Below are 22150 nucleotides of genomic sequence, written 5' to 3' on the forward strand. Positions count from 1 at the left end.
TCAAAATGTACTCCCCCGTAGCAAACCTACAGCTGTGAATGCGTTCTTACCTATTTTTTTTCATGATATGCTCAAAGGGTCTTAAGAAGTCCTTCTGGAAACGGAAATGAGCAAGCTCGCCCTTTTCTAAAAATTTCATTGAGAGTTGCCTTAGAGAGTCTACTGCAAAGATCGCCACATCTTCATTTGGATTGCAGCCAACCTGATACACATTAAAAAATAGAAATGTTATTAAGATTTAATGTATGTGTCTAAAGGAAAACTCTTATGGGAAAGTATATCTAGTATAGGTAAATCTAAAAACAACTGGACTTGCTGAGTAATCATTGAAGACGTTTCACAACTCATCCGAGAAGCTTCTTCAGTTCAACTGGAAATTCTCGGCATATAAACTCTTCCACTAACCTATACTAGATACTGTATACCATGACCTGGATGAATGAAAATCTTCATAGTCTTATGGGAAAGTCTTTTTCAATCTGAAGGGTGTAAACCAACATGACGAAGGGCCCTGAGGGTGTGCGGGTCATGGTGTATTTAATTTTTTTTTTATTTGACATTTTGATCTCAATGCCTGTACAACACAGATTCCCATTTTATTATGCTACCTTGTTTGCTTTGCCCCAAAAACGCAATACTGAAATCCCACCTTCAAATATGCATATAAAACCTGCAACCTTCTTAAAAAGCAAAGATTTGTAGAAAAAGGCTTGGCTGTGTTTAGCCATAAACTATAAAAGAAGGAACTGCAAGAAACTATAAGTAGGGAAGGCAAATTATTTTGCCTTGTTTTGCCGCAAAATTGATGGCCATAGACTTGTATGACACCCATAGACTTTAATGTCCGTCGGCGACAATTCGCTGGCAGCGAATTTTTGGCGAAATTAAATGGGTCAAATTCACCCATCCCTAACTAGAAGTTAAAAAATGTACATTATACACCTAGGCTCATTTATTAAAGGTCGAATTTCGAATTCATGTGAATTTCTTTTAAAGTCGAATATACTCACAATTCTACTGGGAGGTTATTTAAGAAAAAATTTGGATGGCTAATACGCAATCTAATGGTTTCGACTAAAAATTCAAATCGGATTTGATTCCTATTCGATTCATACGAATCAAATTTTCTCCCTAAAAAAAACTCTCGAATGTCAGGAAGGCTATTAACATCTCCAAATGGCTCTGCCATTGACTTGTACATGAACTCGGCAGGGTTTGAGGTGGCGAATATTCAAATAAGGACTGTTCCCATGGTCGAGGTATGATAAATCTCACATTCAAATTTACATTCGATTGGGGGATTAAAAGATGAATGTGTGAATTTTTAAAGTTTTAGAAAATTTTTAGAAAATTCTAATTGACTATTCGACCTTGATAAATCTGCCCCTTAATGTGTGTTGTGAGGTAGTTCTGCTAAGGCCATGATTTTACGGGGATAAAAAAAAAAAAATTAATAGATATGTGGGAAAAATTTTTAATACAATATTTAAATAATGAAAAGTGAAGTGCACCTTATTAAAGTGGTCTCCAATAACTTCCCATATCCTAGACCACTGCAGCCTGATGCGTCCCATATTGTAGTACGATATTTCTACAATTTTCTGTAAGCTGAACATACGAGGGTGCATGGGAGACAACAATTCATCCATGGAGACGGCACACAGCCAGCGCACAAAATCCACTGAAAGAAACCAATGAAAACTGGATGACCAAACATGCTGTATAATGATCTAGTCGGCACATAAAATCGACTTTCAGAAAAGGTGCTCTATTGTCATTTACACATACTAGTGGATATGTGAGGGTTGCTGCTAAGCTTCCAAGGCCCAACCGCACATGAAAGTCACAGTGCCAGGATGTATCGATAAAGCATATTATTTTACCCCGATAGGTAAAGGTCATTATTAGTGAAACCGATAGCAAAAATATAGAAAAGCGAGGGGTGAAAGGGAACATAAAGTTAAATATCCAAGTTACAGAAAACAGGAAAAAGAGCTACTGTACTTGGATGCTGCACAACTCTGAGAAGTGCCCAATCAGAAATTAGGTTGTTTGCCTACAAACATAGGGCATCGCCAGTTTAGCCTCAAATGTGCTAAACTAGCCTACATTATGAACCTGTGGGTAAATTAAAGTAGGTCATGCACTGTTTACTTGTTACATAGGCCTTGAACTCCATCTGGTATACAGGGATACCCTTTTCTCTGCTCCCAACGTACTCAGCAAGAGGCTGCAGTTAAGCAGCTGTAGAGAGTAGGCAAAGTATATCATTATCATCATCATTTATTTATATAGCGCTGTCAAGATACTCAGTGCTTTATATATATATCTAATATATATATTTATATATATGTGTATATATAAGTATAGTGGATATTAAGCTCTACAGGGCAGTAACCTCATTCCAATTGTGTATTGAACCTTATAGTACCTACGTATTTATTTTCACTGTCTAACTATACCCCTGTTTGTGTTAATGCCTTGTAAGGTTCTACATACTTATTTGGTGATATAAAAATACAAAATATATTACAAGCTAGATGGCTAGCAGGGTTCTGCCATTACTATATCCTAACCATTAATCTCAGCTCTATCTATTACCCTTAACTCATTATTTATAAACATGTGTTTGCCATACTTTGGCAGTTTTCTTTCATGCAAGTTACTTCTAACACATTCCAGTTTAACCTGACCTAGTGCTTAACATACCTAATGCTTACATACCTAATTAGTGCAAGGCCCTAAACTCCTATTTGATCTAAATCTCTCATAGAAAATAACATTTTATCTTAAAATTCCCATCAGCCAATGACAGGACTTTGATCCTTAATTCAACAGCCAATCAAAATTCCTTTCTGTGTCTTTGTTTTTTGTTACTAATATTTAAATTAAATTTAGGAATGGTTCCACTTATCAAACAATCTAATTTGTTTTACTGCCTTATCATTCATAGTCTATTGCCCTCATATTGATGGTGCAGAATATGAATGTGGCAGAATGCTTAACAAGAAATCAGAAAATGAAATAAGAAAAACGACAATGAATAATTTATCACATCTCATATTGCTTAATTAGTTTTTTTATGCCCACCATATCAGGTAGAGGCCTTGTAAATGAAAATCTAAAATGCTTACCTATTGCATTTCCATCCAGTCTTATGGATCCTGTAAATATCCTGCAAAAATCAACAAACTGGTTATTCAGCAACAGAATGAGCACTGTTGAGTTTCCATACAATGCAAAGCAGCATATACTGCAGGTAGGTTTTCAAATGAAAAAACAAAGCTAAAACAAATTTGGAGTAGTTTGCCAGTATCATGCAGGGAAAACAAAACATAAATATTCTTAAGGGCTATCTGAGTAAACCAGTTAATTCCAAATAAATGTACTTAACTGTAGCTCACCATTTAAAGTATTGGCTTCTCACACGGTGCCAATATCCAAATTAAGAGTTTTAACCCCTTCTCACAAAATTCCTATTTATTACATATTTTCAATATTCAGTAGCCTAATCTTCATTATTCAGTTTCTGCCTCTGTATAAATTCCTCATCACATTGCATATTAAAGGGATCCTGTTTTTTCCAAAACACATAAATTAATAGTGCTGCTCCAGCAGAATTCTGCACTGAAATCCATTTTTCAAAAGAGCAAACAGATTTTTTTATATTCAATTTTGAAATCTGACATGAGGCTAGACATATTGTCAGTTTCCCAGCTGTCCCCAGTCATGTGACTTGTGCTCTGATAAACTTCAGTGACTCTTTACTGCTGTACTGGAGTGATATCACCCCCCCCAGCAGCCTAACAACAGAACAATGGGAAGGTAACCAGATAACAGCTCCCTAACACGAGATAACAGCTGCCTGGTAGATCTAAGAATAGCACTCAATGGGAAAAGTCAAGTCCCACTGAGACTGATTCAGTTACATTAAGTAGGAGAAATAACAGCCTGCCAAAAAATAGTTCCATCTTAAAGTGCAGGCACAAGTCACATGACTGGGGGCAGCTGGGAAACTGACAATATGTCTAGCCCCATGTCAGATTTCAAAATTGAATATAAAAAAAATCTGTTTGCTCTTTTGAAAAATGGATTTCAGTGCAGAATTCTGCTGGAGTAGCACTATTAACTGATGTGTTTTGATAAAACCTGTTTTCCCATGACAGTATCCCTTTAAGCAGGCCCAGACTGGCAATCTGTGGGTTCTGGCAAATGCTAGAGGGGCTGCTATAAGATGCCATAGAAAGTCAGTATTTAGTGGGCTGGTGGGGGCTGTTTGGGCCTCTGTGTGGGCTGATTGGGCCTCTGTTCCTGAAATGCCAGGGCCTATTTTATTTCTCAGTCCGGACCTGCCTTTAAGAACGAATACATTGCTTCATCTGTGCCTCTACCGATCCAGGCCCTTATCCTCTCCAGTATATACTACTGCAATATAGAATTAGCTTGTCTACAACAATCTTATGTCCACCCACTACAATCGATTCTTTATGTGCTGCCCACATTATAACACCTGCCTCTAAACACTTCTTCACCCCTTTTATTATTTAAGACTCTCTCCTTACTTTCCCTTTAGAGCCCTGCATTCTTCTACAAATGCAGGAACATCAAAATACTGCTGGAGTAATTAAATCCCAGGTTGGGTCAGATATCTGGAATTGGAACGCGTAATTGTGGAACAGCTGCAGAACTCCAGAGTTACACTCTTTTCTGAATCAGTAAATTGATCATGATTACTATAACCATATTGGTAAAACATGTGCACATTGCATAACCACAGAATTTTGCACAGAAATTTCTCAGAGACAATTGGCGTTTTATCTTTATCTGAGAACAAATTTCTGGGACAAACCACCCTAAGAGATATAAATTGAACATACCTGTCAACAGCCACCACAACGCTTTGTGAACTTGTCTCCCCTATGGATTCCTGAATGCTTGCTATTTGTTTCCAGTCCATATTTCCTCCAACTGTAAACAGCACAGAAAAAAATGCTGAAAAAATGGCAGCAGCACAGGCATAACAAAATTATATCATAACATGTAAACTGCAAGTGAACAAAGTGTGTGTATTTATTTTACTGGAAATACACACCAAGACTGACAAATTCATCAGATGCTTGGTCTTTGGCGCTGGTAAAAGATCCTTCTCTGTTGCGAACAGTTCCAGATATGTAACGTGGCTTCACCCCAGTGCCAATCAATTGTGCAAGCTCCAGCTGACTAATGCACTTCAAAATCTGAAAAGTTAAAAAAAAGAACAAATATAAATACACAGGCAATACACAAATCACCAAAATAAGCTTTCCTGATGGTAGTTGCCTCTCATTCTAGTGAATGGGAAAATATTGCCTTACAGCACTCCACAGTGGAACTGCATAGATGTCAGTACTATAGTGTTTAAAGGGGAACTATCAAGAAAATTAAAATGTAATATAAGCTTCCTCATACTGAAGTAAGGAACTTTCTAAATACAATCAATTCAAAATTCTGTAGTGTTTCTGAAATAATCAAGTTTATCTTCACTATTTCTCTCTAAGCATCTGTTTATCTTCATTCTGTCTTTATGCAGGAGTTGGGTGTCAGGTGAATGATCCAGTGTATCTTATGGGGGACATCTATTGCCTAGAAGATGTATTCAAGCTCACTCTATTTAAATCACCAGAAATCCTGTCTCTCTGCATGCAGAATTTGTGCAAAAGGCAGTTATTTTTTTTAGATTTCGTTGTACTGGAATCAGTTATTTGAGTGAGCTTGAATATGCCTGCTATGAAAGGGAGCCCCCCTATAAGAAATATTGGATCATTCATCTGACACCCAACTGCTGCATGAAGAGAGAATGAAGAGGAATAGTGATGATAAACTTTATTTCAGAAACGGTACAGACTTTTTAATTGATTGTGTTTAGAAAGTTTCTTATTTCAGTATGCTGAAGCTAATATTACATTTTCATTTTCACAATAGTTCCCCTTCAACTAACCAGCCTTATTGTGTGGAAGGATATTTTAAATGCCATGGTTCTCCATATACCAATTCCTCCAACAACATCTTTTTAACACAATTCAATAAAGATGACTTCTTGTTTCAGCTATGCTTTCCAGGTGTATAATTGGTAGGAATATATTAAAATCATAGAAAGTTTTTATATAGAGCAGGCAGATAGGTAAGCGCAAAATGGGTTAAAATGTGTTCCTATAAGAATGTCGCTGCACTGCCTAGCAGAGTCTAATATATATGTATCTGCCTATTAATTCTGACTGAGGCACTATGCACAGAGCTGCAAGCTCTGGGAACCTTGTACTTGTACAACTGCTGTGCCTTGTCCCATACTATGTACAGTACAACTTATGGAAGATTTATAAACTGCGACTAGAAAAGACCATTTATAGGCCCAATGTTCATGCCTAGCAGCAGGCACGATAATTATAGCTTTCTGAGCACTGGGGAGAATCCCATTACACAAATGCACTAATATTTGCACCCTGCCCGTTGTTTGTAAACAAGGCCCCATATTATCAGCGTTAAGTGAAAATAAATCTTAATTAACATTTACCTAATTTATCCGTAACCATTCACAAAAAAGACATATTGCCATTTACTATTCAACACCCAGAATCGGATCTGTGTATTATTGTCTTAAATTCAGTTCATTTGGCTTAAATTCTTCTAAAATGTAGAAATAGTACCTCATGCCAAGATGATCCCAAGTAGTTTCCATCAGTATGGGCCACTGTAATGAGGGTTTTGATAGTATCAATGTTCTTCTGTTTCATTTCGGTAATTCCAGAGCTCACAGTTAATAATGTAAACCTCGCTAGGGCTTGTACATAAGCATCTCTCTCCAGCTACAAAACAGAAAAAGAAAAGTTCATGTAACCTGTGATATATATCTATATATACCCCAATGTGCAGGGAAATCCCTGGGATGTAGGTGATGGCCATAGCCATAATACAGTAGATCTCTATGTGGTGATTGTGATAGCATTCTGTACTTGAGAGGTATGGAGCTATCATGCATATACTGTAAATATAAATGTCAAAGATGTATCAAGGTCAGTGTTTAACCCTTTCAGGACCTACTCTTATACTGTATATTCTATATTCAAGCAATTTTTTCCCTGCAGCTTGATCAACACAGAAAATAATTGTCTAAATCCGATAGACAATTAGGGCAACGCGTGATAAACACAGCATTGCTGAAAAGCAATGCCAGGAAGTGCAACCCATAGATCAGTATGGTGCTTGACTGCTCAAATCAGGAAAACTAACCCGATGCCTGTGTTAGAATTTGATACATGTGACAACGATTAACTTTTCTGGCTGCTAAGAAAACATGAGTCAGGATTCCCCAGTTCCTTAACTGATAAATCTGCCTGTCGGCTTCCTGACAACTTCAGTTTTAGGGGGAAAGCGTTGAAGGAGTTCTATATTCCACTGAAAATTTTACAATCCACAACTGTTGTACTGCACATTCCAAACGATATCACGCACAGCATACGTTGACATCAGGATTTCCACAGTATCCCAATGTTTCAAAAACGGTGTGATTTTTCGCTATAAACACTTAAGATATATTAGAATAAAATATACCTGTTGATATGAACAAACCATTAAAAAAATAAAAGATGTTTATGAAAAAGGTCTGCATACCAGAGAAATAAACTTTCGGTTGGACCTCTGCCTAAAAATTTTGTTATTTTGCATCATAAACCTATAACTGCCTGTATATTGTCTTGAAGTATGTGTACATGACATGAAAGAATGTGTGCCTTAAAGGGGTGGTTCACCTTCAAACAACTAGTTGGTTTCAGACAGATCACCAGAAATAATGACTTTTTCCAATGACTTTCTATTTTCTATGGGTGACCGTTTTTCTAATATTTAAGTGTGAAAATTGTTTCGAGTTTAGAGTGCATTAGAATTACTGAGCTGCCAGACTCAAACACTAGAGACAGGGACATTCAACTTTATACTTAGATTTTGGAAAAACAGTAAAAAATAAATAATGTAAAGTATTTAAAAAAAAGTCTTTATTTCTGGGGAACAATCTAAAAACAACTGAATTGAAAAAGTGTTTGGAAGGTGAACAACCCCTTTAATATACTGACATTTTGTACAGTTACACAAATGAAGAATCTGAAAATATCTGCATGGAGAGTATAACCATTTTTTTTCCTTTACCTGTATGCAGAAAATACATGCAATTTTGATGGCGCAACGAATACCCTCCAGACACAGAGATGCTACTTCAGTGTCATCACAGTCTTGCAGACCAACGCTGAATGCAGCCAGGAATGGTGTCCATGCCAACTGATAAATAAACATACATGCATTATTTCATATGGAACCCAGGTGTGATAACATTATTCACACAACACGCATATATGTGAATAAAAAATGACAATTAATGATTTGTCAGTAGTGATGAGCACATCACAAGCAAAAACGGCCTTCAATGCATTTGGAGTGAAAAATAAAAAGTCACGTGCGTAAAAATTTTCGTCGTCTTCTACTGACTTCAATGCATCTCACAAATTTTTTGGCGAACCGAAATGGGACAGATTCAATCATCACTACTTGTCAGTAATTTGTAGGGATGCACCAAATCCAGGATTCGGTTCGGGATTCGGCCTTTTTCAGCAGGATTTGGATTCGGCCGAATCCTTCTGCCCGGCCGAACCGAATTTGCATATGCAAATTAGGGGTGGAGAGGCAAATCGCGTGACTTTTTGTCACAAAATAAGGAAGTAAAAAATGTTTTCCACTTCCCACCCCTAATTTGCATATGCAAATTAGGATTCAAATTCGGTTTAGTATTCGGGCGAATCTTTTGCGAAGGATTCGGGGGTTCGGCCGAACCCAAGATAGTGGATTCGGTGCATCCCTAGTAATTTGCACAAGAAATAACATTAAAAGCTTTAAAGAAGTTGTAAACCCTAATACAGAATTCTGCATTATGAAATCAAATATAAGGCTTATATAAACTTTGCAAAGTTTAATTTTGCTTCTTTTAATACATTATGTTTCTATTGTATATACACAACGGCAGGGAAGAAGGTTATGATCATAATACTTTCATGATTAAGATGCACAAATGCAAATAAAATCTGGACTGACAGCAGTACAGTTCAAGTTATATACAGCAAGTAAGAAATGAATATACTAAAGAGTCTCACCTTGAACATTGGCCTGACATGTTCTAGATGAGTAGCACTGGTGAAGGGAACCTGGACATGACTCACAGCCTCCATAAGGGCTTTTGCTGTCTTGGCCATTTGTTCCATTTCTAAATTGTACAACAGTCTTCTTTGTTTTTCACTAGCCACACCTGTTCAAAAAAAAAAAAAATAATGTCAGTAAAATGTTTACGATAGTCAGGAATGTTTGATTAATGGGGAAAATACTAAAATACTGGGAATCCTTCAGAATCCCCCAGTTCAAGGACTTTTCTTAAACTCACTTGGCTTGGATGACTTGGTAGTGATTGCAAGTTCTTTTGTTTCTTTCATGGAGATTTTCTTTCCAGCTATTTCATTGTAGATGGCAGAAAGATACTCTTCAGGAAGATCCTTGCTATCATTGATACCTCTATTCATTTTGATATACTGTTCTTTTGTCATTTTACTCTTGACCTAAGCAAGAGGAAATGCAGATTTAGAAAGAAAATAGAGATGAAGCAGAGACGCTTGTTTTCTCAAACCTGGACTACATGGGGAAAAAGTGTAAACAAACATATGAATCAGAAAGCTAGACAAAATTAAGTTTTGGATCCAAGGGTATATTTTAATACGACATATGAGTGATGAGTGATATCCCTGCAGTGAGCACCAACCATTTAGTTTTTTGGTGTGCTACCAACATTAATGTGGATATGGTCTTAAAATTTCTTGTGGTAACACGGGTGTGGTTTAAAGTGGCTGTGGTTTAAAAGGGGAGTGGTCAGCACTGACTTTCATTATCAGCCCTCCAAAAAAGTGGCTGTGATTTAAAAAGGGAAGTGGTCAACAGTAGCTTCCATTATCAGCCCTCCACCACGTAGTCCAGAAAAATTCCAGCCCCTGTACCACAGAAGATAGATAGCACTGATATAGCAGATTTATGCAGTGGCACACGTGCTCTGTCATTTGGGTTTTAGATCCCTTTAAATAAAATAAGCGTTCAATACATTTACATATTTGCGTAACGATGCATTACAGCTTTCGTTACAATGTAAATATGTGATTGATATGCAGCAATACCTGAGGGCTGTGAAGGTCCGTGGTCAGCATGATAATTGAATACGCCAAGACATAAGCAGTATCTGCACTAGCAAACAGCGTCTGCCTAGAATAAAAATATTTTAAGAAATTAATATTCAGAAATATTTTACTTTTTTTTTTTTTTGAAAAAAAGAAATGTTTAAGTTCCAGTAAATATTAAGACAGTCAGCAGCTCATCTGTCCCAATGTCTACTCAATTGATTACTGGCTAAAAACCAGGCAGATATCTATGGGGCAGATTTGAAAATCCTGTGGATGGGACTGCATGACTTTGTTGATGCATGCATAGGCTCCTGGGGCCAAATAATGAATCAGCCCAATTTGACCCAGAAAGTAGATGGACAAATTGGACAAAAATCTGCCCATTTTGTCCTCAAAACTAGCACATTTACAGCTCTAATTATCTGCATTCACAGACAATACTGCTGTAATTCACAGCTACAGGGTCATACATTCGAAATTGTTGATGAAAATATCACATTGCTGGGGTGTGGCCACCAGCTTGATGTGAGAGGACGCATATTAGCTCAGCTCAGCTCCGCTCCGGTGGTTTCAATTTGTGATACCTGCACGCTAAGACACAGCAATTATGGACCCTACAAAGCAAGTACGGCACCCCCTGCCGCAGAGAACACTCATGGGGATCACTAAAGCTCAAAGATGAGCATCGAAGGCGGCAATAAGACTTGACCAGTACGCGCGCAAAGACAGACAAAATGGCGCCAAGGCCTTGTTGGCAAGCGCTGCCTTGGATTCAACTGCACCTGTGGAGGAGCCTTCACTAGCGGTCCTCCTGGCTGAAGTTAAAAGTGCACGGGATGCTTGTACTGGGCTGATTACAGCTAAGGTGGATGGAATCAAAGTCGAAATGTCTATCTTCCGCCATGACATGCAGCGGATAAGGGAAAGAGCTGCCGCGACTGAGCAACGAGTCAGTGACCTTGAAGATAATACTGGGCCTATTCTGAACCAAGTAATGGAACTCCAAACGGCTGTCCGCTCATGGTAAAGCAAGGCAGATGACCTCGAAAATCAGTTGAGGCGTAATATCATTCGACTCCTTGGATTCCCGGAACGAGTGGAGGGTGAGTCCCCTCAGAACTTTGTGCAAAAATGGCTAACTAATATGTTTGGGGTAGACTCCCTCACTGCCACGTTTTCAATAGAAAATGCTCACCGGGTCCCCATGCATGCTTCACCTCTGGGGGCCCAAGCCAGACCTCTCATTGACAGGGTGTTAAATGCAAGGGACAGAGATAACATTCTTGCCATGGCCTGCACTAAAGGCCAGCTACCATTTGAGAATGTGAACATTACCATTTATCTGGACTACTCCCTCGAGGTCAAATGGCAGCGGGCCAAATTTAATGAGGTAAAGAAGAAGTTGTGGAATGAAAAGCTTGTATACGCCATGCTTTACCCGGCTAAGTTGCGGGTCACTGCGGAAGGGTAAGTACATTTTTTTGTGTCACCACAGGATGCTACTGTGTGGCTGGAAGGCCGCGGCCCACGGTGGGACAACCGTGACTAAAGCAATTGTTCAGCAACAAGTGGCTGCACTACTAAGGCCCTGACGTTAAAAGGTTTCTTGTTTGATTTTCCCTCTTTCTATTATTCATGTTGGTGCAAGTTCAACAGCGACAATCATGGAAGGTTACTACGCAACTGTCAACTAATTGCTAGTCTGGTCAATATGATTCGGCACAATGGGAGCCACCAGAGTGGTTGTTCCCCCTCTAGCCTATCTATGGCTTACTTCGAGTTCTGGCCTAGAAGGCTAAGCTGGTTATTGTCAACATCTACACCCCCCCTGCATCACCCGAAGGATGCTTTTTGTTTCCCTCACGTTGGTGGTCGACCAATTTACTTACTTGGGAATAGTAATCAAACTCCCTGTCTCTGACTTCTATGACTTAAACATATCCCCATTATTAACAATCATACAACACAAAGTGAGGGCCTGGGAGTCCTTGATGTTGAGTCCAATGGGCAGAGTGCAGCTAGTCAAGATGATTCTTTTACCCAAAATAACATATATCCTGCAACAAGCCCCCATTATGTTAAAAAAGCATGAACTGAACTGAACTAACTCCCGATTGAGTTTGAATACTTTATTTAGGGGAAAGCTGGCGGGGGGGGGATGGCTTTCCTGAATGTATTTCTATACTTTCCTGCCATGCAACTTAGTCATCTAGCATCCTGGGTAGAAGAGGCAAGTCATCAAACGTTATACTCCTTGCACAGGACTCTGCTGGGCACGGCCATTCCCCTCTTCAGTGGCTACTTAGCAAAAAACCACAGGCTGTGACCTATCGAAACCCAGTCCTGCTTGGTATGAGGGTGATTTGTCGGAAAGCAATGCAGGTGATTCAATGTACTGACATCCCTCAGCAAACTCCACTATGGCGGAACCAGGGTTTTCCTGGGGTAGCTATGTTGAAGCCCAACTTGGTGTGGGAGAGGTTTGGCATATCTGAAATAAGGGATGTCTGGCGTGAGAACGGAATGGTCCCCTTTGAAGAGCTGAGACATTCCAACTCCCTGCTCACCAGTTACATTATGCGCAAGAATATACATGTGTCTTCACACCAAGATGTTGGTTACACTTAGGACTAAATGGGAAGGTGATATGGGTCAGTTAGCAGACGAAGAGTGGGATGAACTGTTAGCTTCCCCCCTCTCTGTTTATTTGAGTTACAGGGATAGGCTCATTCATTTGTATTGTATACACAGAGCATACTACTACCCTGCGAGGCTGCATCATAATTTTTCCTCAGTTTCCTCTGAATGTCCTAGATGCCACAATGAACAAGCCTCTCTGGTACATATGCTATGGAAATGCACATCCCTAACGCCATTCTGGGCACTGGTTCTTAACACACTTGATGCAATTTTAGAGGTACTAGAAATACAAAGGTCTGCCTATTTGGTGTGGGATTGAAGGACCTACTTACATTCCATCAATGTTTATTTGTCAATAAATGTGTTTTTGTAGCCAAGAAAATGATTATGAGGAGGTGGAAAGACTCCCTTCCTCCTTCTGGTCCACAGTGAGTGCTTGAAGTTAAAAATCTCTGTGCCCTGAAGCACTTATCTATAAAGCCAGAGGCAGCCCCCTCAAGTATGAGAAAATCTGGGGTAAATGGACGGACTGGGTTATTTAACTTTTCATTGTACAAATTGTATACTATAAGATCAATGCTTCGAATTGTATACTGTCATTTTGGACACAAATGTAACGATTTACTGCTGTATTTAATCCAAATTCTATGTACACTTACAGATGCATATGATTACTGATATGATAGCATTGTAACTCTATGTTGACTCTTATGCTGCTCAAATAAAAATGCCTGAATTTAAAAAAAATATATCACATTGCATACCCTTGGTTACATTCAAGATATCGAGCAGCAAACTTTTCCATTAAACGATCAATTTTTTGGGCTTCGCCTGGAAGACGGAAGCCTTCCAGAAACATCCGAAGTGCTGATACAAAGTCCTTCCCTAAGAAGTCGTGCTGGTCAACATAAGCATACATAACTTCTTTGTTGAACTTGTCGTTATCTCCAAGGAACTCCCCAACTTGAGTCTGCAAGATGACAATTATGAGTAGCTAGAATAAAGCCCTGCAAAGGATATTAGCTCAGTTTTTACAGAGTATCAGGCCTTAGATGTTAGGTATTTCATTCTTTAAACAATTATCAGAGAAGCCAACTAAATGGTGTAAAGCAGCAGCAGCGAAAACTTTAAATTTAAAATATATATATATATATATATTTGAATAATTTGTATATTAAACATTATTACTCCTAATTTATTACCTATTAAGCACAATACTTACAGAGTCTAATCTCTCCTCTTGGTGCAAAAACTGGGCGATATCTTCTTGCGTTGTTCCTAGCATCCCTTGTTCTTGCAGGTACTGAATTCCTCTCTTTGGTTTCTTATTAAAGCTGTGTATTAATTGCATAAAACCAGTTTATAGCTCATTTATATGTACTGTTAATTATACCACGTAGCTCCATGATAATCTACACACTTATTCATTAGGTATTTTGGTAATGTTTCTACAGGGAAAGTGTTTTTAGAGGAAGAGAACAGCAAACTACTGAGCATTCAGATTAGATTCTCACTTACAGATCTATTCCTTGCTCAATGATCTCCTTTTGTTGCTTCAGAACCTCAAACTGCTCTGGGTTGTCTGTTCCTGACATTTGCGTACTGTAGCTGCCAATGCCCGAGGAAGCTGTAGAATCAAGTGAATTCAAGCTTCCATATCTATTAATGGTCTCTGGATGTTTGGTGTCATGGGTATCTTGCTCAGAAGGCTTCTCTTGTCCTATGACAGAAAAAAAACATCTTTTAACAAAAAAAAAAACATTCATCATGCCAAAAAGCAGTCAAACAACAGTGGCAGCAGCGGTATATCCAATTAAAAAAAATGTACATAATCGTCGTTAAAATGAAGCACAATGTTCTGTATACTGTTTAATATTATGCAGGCATGTGAAGAAACTTTAAATAATGAGACTGTTATACCTAAACTCATCACTCATACATCATACTTTATATTTGTATTTATAATAAAGGAATATTTTGTGGCATTCTGTTCAATTACTTATTGGCTGGCAATGAAACTGCAGTAAAGATCAACCTGAAAACATTCAGGAAATTAATCAACAGCCAGGCGTGTAGTAAAATGATCTGATTAAAACCAAGTTAATCAAAAGATCTCTACAGAGAGTCTCCTCCTGCTAAGCAAATCCAAACACAATGTACTACACAGCACATTTGAATACACAGAAACTGTAATTGCTTGGTAAAACTGGAGAAAACACAAGCTAATTAGTGTTTTCTCCAGCCAAGACCTGCTGTTACTATTCCCCTTTTAGAAGGCAATTATGCTGTCGTTACTGATGAACTGAAAAAAAAACGTCTTACTTCATAACAAGGAGCTTGGCATCACTCTGATTGATAAGAAAGTCCTTAGAGCAATCATGTCAGTATAAGATTATCATTTAAAGAGAACAAAACCCTAAAAAATGAATATGGCTCGCAATGCCATAGTTTATATATTGAACTGCCTAAACCAGCCTTAAGGTTTAGCATCTCTATTGTAGTAATGATGCAAGCCTTCAAATTTGTCACGGGAGTTTCCCATCTTGCACATGCTCAGTATGCCTTGAGTAGCAGTTGAGAAGCTAAGGGGTCATTGCAAATCAACAAGCAGAAAACAAGTTTTGCCAGTCAAGGGATGGCTACAGGGCTGGTTATTAAATACTGATGCTAATTCTGCTGGATTCTACGCTGCCATGTACCAATATTTATTTACTTATCAGCCTCATCCTTATATTGTTACATTTATATTATATGTATTCAGAATACCATTAATGATGGGGAGCTACTGGGGCATCTTTGGAGACAGATTTTACTGCTAAAGGGCTGTAGTTGCATTGGGCTGGTACAGAAGCCCAAAACATAATGTTAGTTCTTTAGTTAAGCTTTAGTTCTCCTTTAACAATATAATATGATGTTTTACCATTGCACCTGTAAATACAGAATGTGATATTACCTTACTATATGACCTGCAATCATATGCTAATCTGATTATGATTTCTGAGTCCATGAAGTGCTTTATGTTGCATAGACTTTCACAGATCACTGAAACCCTTAAAGGGGTTGTTCACCTTCTAAACACTTTTTTTCAATTAGATTGTTCCCCAGGAATAAATTATTTTTCAATTTATTTCCCTTATTCATTTTTTACTGTTTTTCCAAAATCTAAGTGTAACGTTGAATGTTTGTGTCTGTGGTGTTTGAGTCTGGCAGCTCAGTAATTCAGGCGCAGACTCTGATCTGTTACAATTTTGCAACATTTAGTTGATCCATTTCTCAGCAGCATCTCTGGAGTATTAGCAACTGTATCAATTCTAACAGCTGCCTGTAATGAAACCCAGAGATTCTGCTCAGCAGGGACAAAGATAACAAATGTATCAACTAAATGTATCCATTTAGAACAGTTTACAGGGTCGGCGACCCCCCCTCCCAGAGCTGCTTCAGAAGGTGAAAATGACACTCCACACTTCAATATTAGAAAAACAGTCACACATAGAAAATAAGTCATTGGAAAAAGTAGTTCTTTCTGGTGATCTTTCTGAAACCAACTAGTTGTTTGAAGGTGGACCACCCCTTTAACTGATGCAACAAAGTCTACAAATGTTAAAGGCTCCTCAGTTTATATCCACAGTATTGTATTCTGTCTGAAAATATGACATACCTAGAGTTGTCTGAGAGTTGGGATTGACGTAGAGGTCTTTACTCCATTCCACCATGCATTTCAAAATAGAAACCAAGCATTCCAAGCCTTTCTTCCTTAAGTTTAACTCCTTAAAAAAAAAAAAAAAAATAAATACCAAGAGATAAAGTATGAATGTTCATCAGGCTGGTTCAAGAGAAAAAGTAATATTTGGTGGCATAATGGACAAAAATGAAAAAAGGTAGATCAAACTGACATCAAAAATGATTGCTTATGAACCTAAGTGAGTGAAAACTGAATGACAAGTAACAGTGCGTTATTTCTGATAGAACATGGAATACACTGTCATTTTGCAACAATAAACTCTTAAATAAGGATAAACTAATTTTTTGGACACATCAAACCCACAAATCTGCAATCTGATGGGATCACAAGAACCCTTTAGTAGGAATTTTCCAGACAGCCTGACATCACTTATTTTCAGTATTAAGGCACATGTGATTAATAATCATATGAAAACCAACATGTGTTATGTGAATTCCAATATCAATATTAGTTAGTGTCACTTTCCTGAGAGAGACATGGAAATTCTGGTTTTCACTGTGTTAATTGCAAATAAGCAAACTGCTGTAGCTATTACTATATGTTTATTTGCAAATATAGAAAACATTTATGACAAATAAATAATGACTGGTAGACAAAAAGTTAGTGAGATTAAGAAAATGACAAATAAATAATAAGTACCTGAACATTTGACATGCCAAGTTCTTGGCTTCCTCGCCCTTGAGCAATCTTGGAGAGGTCATTAACCAACCTTTCAAAGATGTTGGCTGCGTTCAAATCACAGTCATAATTTACATAAATATCAACCACACCTTGCGCATCTGCAGAGATAACATATAGGAAACAAAGTTAATTAGTACTGATGCACTTCATGATGCCTGCGTTAATCAGAAGCATGCAGCGGAGAGTCATTTGAATGCAGTGTTTAACCCTGCGACCTGCATTATTCATATTTCCATACCTGCACAAATTCTTGTCAGTGTCTGAATCACCATCCACTTGTGATCAAAAGAACTAGTAGATGTTTCCAGTATGTAAAGGAAGATTTCCTTAAAGAAAACCTGTATATAATAAATAAAAAAAAAAAGTTCAGGCATTTGAATGTAGATATTCATCTGCATTACATGTTCAGTTTTTCCAGATTACAACATAACTGCTTGTGGTTATCTATCCTACACCTAGGGGCAAATTTATTAAGGGTCGAATAGTACATTTAAATATGAAATTTCGTTGTTTTTTTTTGGTTTCAAAATTCACACATTTGAATTTCAATTCTCCTATTCGAATGTAAATTCAAATGTGAAATTTATCACACCTTGGCCATGGAAACAGTCCCTATTCAAATATTGGCCAACTAAAACCTGCAGAGATGTTAACAGCCTACCTGACATTCGAGTTTTTTTCAGAGAAAAACTCAATACATACAAATCGAATACAATACAAATTTTTGGGTCGGAACTATTTGAATATTGGACATTCACATTTTTTCTTAAATAACCTCCCAGTCAAATTGTAAATATATTCGAGTTAAAAAAAATTCACATGAATTCGAAATTTTAACCTTTGAGAAATGGGCCTCAAAGATGTGGCTAAGCATGCAGCCATGAATCTATCTGGGAATGGTCAGCTAAGAAACATCAGATATTTATACTGCTGTCTTGAATGAATGTTCATCGGAAGTAATCAATGTGGGTGTATATAGGTAACAAACCATACTATAAAGGATGAGTCTTTCAGGAGACAAATTAACAGAATTATCACAATCAGGCAAAAGAATACAATTAGCAAATATGGGTTTCAGTTAGGGTTGCCACCTTTTCTTGAAAAAAATACTGGCCTTCCTATAGTTATATGGATTTTCCCTATTAATAACATTGGGATCAAGCTTCATTTGTACCGGCCAGGCCAGTAAAATACTGGGCAGTTGGCAACCCTAGTTGCAGTTAATACAACTGTCTGACATCAGAGAGCATATACAAGATCAAATAGAATATAAAATACAGAGTAGAAGGAAACCCAAAACTACCTTTTACATTACCTTCTGTCACTTTAAAGACTTAGGTGCCAAATATTTATGTTGAATGCTTAAAACTTTTATATATCAAACCATCCTTGTGGAAATTCAGTGGTCCGATTCTGTGTCTCTCCTACTATAATACCAGCCATTAAGCTAAAAAAAAAAATCTGCTTTTCTTATCAGTATTGGTAGTCATCATGAGCAGTATTCAAGTACTTAAACTATCTTAAAATCACTTTTTTACCCCCGCATTACACAACTATTCTTTACACAAAATAACAGCAACGATCCCTCAAAATAACAGCAACAATCCCTCAGTTTACAGCGTCTTTCCCAATAATGTGGAATGATCTTTTTAAAAACGTAATATTTCTTGAATAATATTCATAACAAAAATCTATTTTAAAGAGCTGTGGAATACAGTATGTTGGGGTTACCTAAAGACAGGATAAAAATAATAACTGGCAAAAAGAAAAGTGTACCATACCTCAATTTGCATCTTCAGATGCAACTTGAAATTTGATAGTAGTGTCAAAAAAATAGACAGAGATAGCTCAAAAACCTCTGGAACAGACGAAACTCCATTTTTAGACAGAGCAACACAGAGATACTGCTTGATTGCATTGATAAACATTTCATTAGTCTTAAAAACAGGCCCTGCATTCTGCAGAATGGAGAGTAGCAGCTGGAGCGAAAGTACCTTGGAACGCAATTCATGAGATCTAGAATGAAACAAAAGGTAACATTACTGGAAATATTTAATTATCCTTATGACCAAAAAAAAGTGTACAAATATAGAGGAAAATCCCAACTGAAGGCCCACCCTGCCTCCTGTTAGCTCATGGGTGCCAGATAATGTTTTCAATTATATAATCTGCTTTATCACATAATCCGACCACAACAAAAACTTCGACATACTGAAATAAAAGACTTTATACCACCAGACCAGACCAGTCTAAAACACAATAATTGACATTAAAGGGGTTAAATAATAAACAGTGCTAAGTATGCTACAGGTCTAGTTACCTATAGCAACCAAATCAACAGGCAGCATTTACTGGTCAACATGAATTTTTTTTATTGGTTACTGCACATTTTATTGGTTATCACAGTCCCACAAAGCAATAACATTAAAAAAGATCAGGAACATAGGGACACATATTTTAACATTTCAGAGCTATAAAAGCCAATAAACACAATGCTTTTTATGCAAACTAAAGTAATACTGACATTTTCTCAGGTCATGCTAGCAGGTGCAAACCTTTTTATAAGCTAGAGTACAAATGCAAACACTACTCCATCCTAATGAGTGATTTCACGGTTCCCCTGACTCCCCTCCCAGCATCACTAAAACTATTCTGCGCTAGATGATCACATTCCCCAGCAAACTTTATGCATAGGGTTTGGGAATGCCCATTTATCCAAACATTCTGAAAGGATATAACACAATTGATCCAAATAAGAATGGACACTCCACTACCGATGGATCCCAAGGTACTACTATTAAATCAAATGGAGCAGATATCCCTAAAACGAGTCCAAAAGACACTATTATCTATTCTGTGGAAATCTAGTGGTGGGCCAACAACACAGGGTTGGAAACAACTAATTGAAAAGTCACTCCCACTATATAAACTGTTATATATGAAAAGGGGCTGTCCAGAGAAATTTAATAAGGTCTGAGCACCATGGACAGATGACGACACAGATATAGGATGACTAACCACTTCCTACATGGTGTAACCCCCCCAAGCAAACACCTCACAAAGCAAAATGGTCGAGAGTCACGACTAACTATATAGTATACGAAATTAAACTGTACTGCCCTTCAAAGATAGCTTGAATGCAAAGACGGCACCACTCTGGTTATGTTTGTAAAGTTTTTGCTTTATTGCAAAATTGCAACTCAACAATGTTAGAGAACTTACTATGTTTGTAATAATACAGTTGCGCAATAAAATTATTTAAAAAAAGAAGAAAAAAAAACCTATTCTGCGCACTCAGGTCACATAAGTCTGGTTAAATACCGTCTCAATAAGTGGCCATGATAAATGGGGTTGCTTAACATTTGATACCATTTACTTCTCTTTTAAGAACCTTACAGTAAATGCCTAATATCTAGTTCACTTTTCCAGACCAATAAGCAGTGCCAAATCTTATATTGGCTCCTCAATACTTACTTTGGGTCTGGAGGCCCATCAGACAGTGGCTTCATAGACAATTTACATAGTGACCTGAAGACTAGAAAGGCATCTTTTTGTAAGATATGGGAGAACTTAGCACCAGGAGTAGGGGCTGAAGTGTTTCCAGATTCCTAAAACAAACAAAAATACATCATATGACATGCAGAAGCAGCACTATTTCTTCTCACTAAGCATTATATTAAATACTGTTGTTATGTGTTGGATTCTAAAGCAAATGAAATAGATATCGATATTAAACATTATAAAAAAAAAAAATTAAACAGCAAAATGTCTCTTGTACAGTTGTCCAGAGCCTTAAAAGAGAACTACAGCTTACAGGCTAAAGATGCGGCGACCACAGAGCTTTACCAGCAAAGATCCAAAGATGCCCCAGTAGTTCCCCCATATTCTTTTCTGCTGATTAAAAGCACATGCCCTGCACTGCTGTCAGTTACCTGAGCATAGGGTCCAACTCACAATATACAAAATAAGTCACAATGCCCATTTTTACCCCTATTTGTTTTTTACGATTTAATTCTCCTTTAACGTCACATAACTGTAAGAGTTTGGATTCAGTTCAGCTGAGCAGCTAAGGCTGAATCTGAATCCTGGAAAATGTACAAGGATTCAGCACAATACCAAACAAAAACCTGAGTTTGGTGCATAACTAAAATTAACAATGCAGATAAAATGGTAATTAATGAATAATTACAGATATAAAACAATAATTGCCTTTCTTGCCTGAGTGTCGTTAGAGGAAACAGACAATCTATCATCGGGTAAGGATGGGGTGTAGGCCATAGATATGGGAGTTCCGGGTATCCCATTTGCATGTATACTATCCCCATCACTGGTATCTTCTGATATTCTTGTCGTACTTTCAGTGCTGACAGTCTCCTCCTCTGCGTGAAAATAGGTAATAAACATTTAAAACCAACCGCCCTTCAGTAACATAGCAGATGAGGTTGACTAAAGAAGCACATTACCCCTGTTCAACCTTTTCAACCTGTCTAACTGCTATTTGATCCAGAGGAAGGCAAATGTACATTATTTAAGGTACTCAACAATTCTATGTATCTTAACAATTAAGAAAGAACTGCCCTTCTCTTTACTTAGGCTAACCCTCCCCTCTATATTTCAATATTAAAGTTGTAACTCAAATGGTCATCTTAAACTTATGTACTGCTTCTTTAAGCTTGTGCAGATGACGACTGTATCTGTTTGTTTGATTGAAATGTATAAATTAAAGAGATTTAAAAAAAAAAAAAAAAAAAAGGACCGATCTATCAAGGAGAAATTAATTTATACAGATTACATATGCTAAGTTACGGCTGTGGCACATGGGACAATCTAAAGTGTTTTGCCTGGCAGT

At 37.6% G+C, this 22150-nt stretch overlaps 1 protein-coding gene across 3 annotated transcripts in view; it reads right to left on the reverse strand.

Moving 5' to 3' along the window:
• LOC108719284 (brefeldin A-inhibited guanine nucleotide-exchange protein 1) overlaps positions 1-22150 on the reverse strand; it is a 94763-nt gene that overhangs the window by 15961 nt on the left and 56652 nt on the right. For 2 of the 3 annotated variants that reach the window (XM_018268066.2, XM_041566468.1), the window contains 19 exons: positions 21511-21680; positions 20776-20909; positions 19083-19317; positions 17540-17639; positions 17260-17399; positions 16537-16645; positions 14397-14598; positions 14101-14212; positions 13643-13848; positions 10236-10320; positions 9458-9629; positions 9174-9325; positions 8179-8307; positions 6684-6842; positions 5093-5237; positions 4878-4968; positions 3135-3175; positions 1512-1681; positions 51-202 (listed from right to left, as the gene is read on the reverse strand). In XM_018268066.2, coding sequence (XP_018123555.1) covers positions 51-202; positions 1512-1681; positions 3135-3175; positions 4878-4968; positions 5093-5237; positions 6684-6842; positions 8179-8307; positions 9174-9325; positions 9458-9629; positions 10236-10320; positions 13643-13848; positions 14101-14212; positions 14397-14598; positions 16537-16645; positions 17260-17399; positions 17540-17639; positions 19083-19317; positions 20776-20909; positions 21511-21680 — 2704 coding nt within the window. The remainder of the gene's footprint in view (positions 1-50; positions 203-1511; positions 1682-3134; positions 3176-4877; positions 4969-5092; positions 5238-6683; positions 6843-8178; positions 8308-9173; positions 9326-9457; positions 9630-10235; positions 10321-13642; positions 13849-14100; positions 14213-14396; positions 14599-16536; positions 16646-17259; positions 17400-17539; positions 17640-19082; positions 19318-20775; positions 20910-21510; positions 21681-22150) is intronic. The other variant, XM_041566469.1, reaches the window with a different exon arrangement.

Source organism: Xenopus laevis, chromosome 6L (assembly GCF_017654675.1).
Source record: "Xenopus laevis strain J_2021 chromosome 6L, Xenopus_laevis_v10.1, whole genome shotgun sequence".
NCBI lineage: Eukaryota > Metazoa > Chordata > Amphibia > Anura > Pipidae > Xenopus > Xenopus laevis.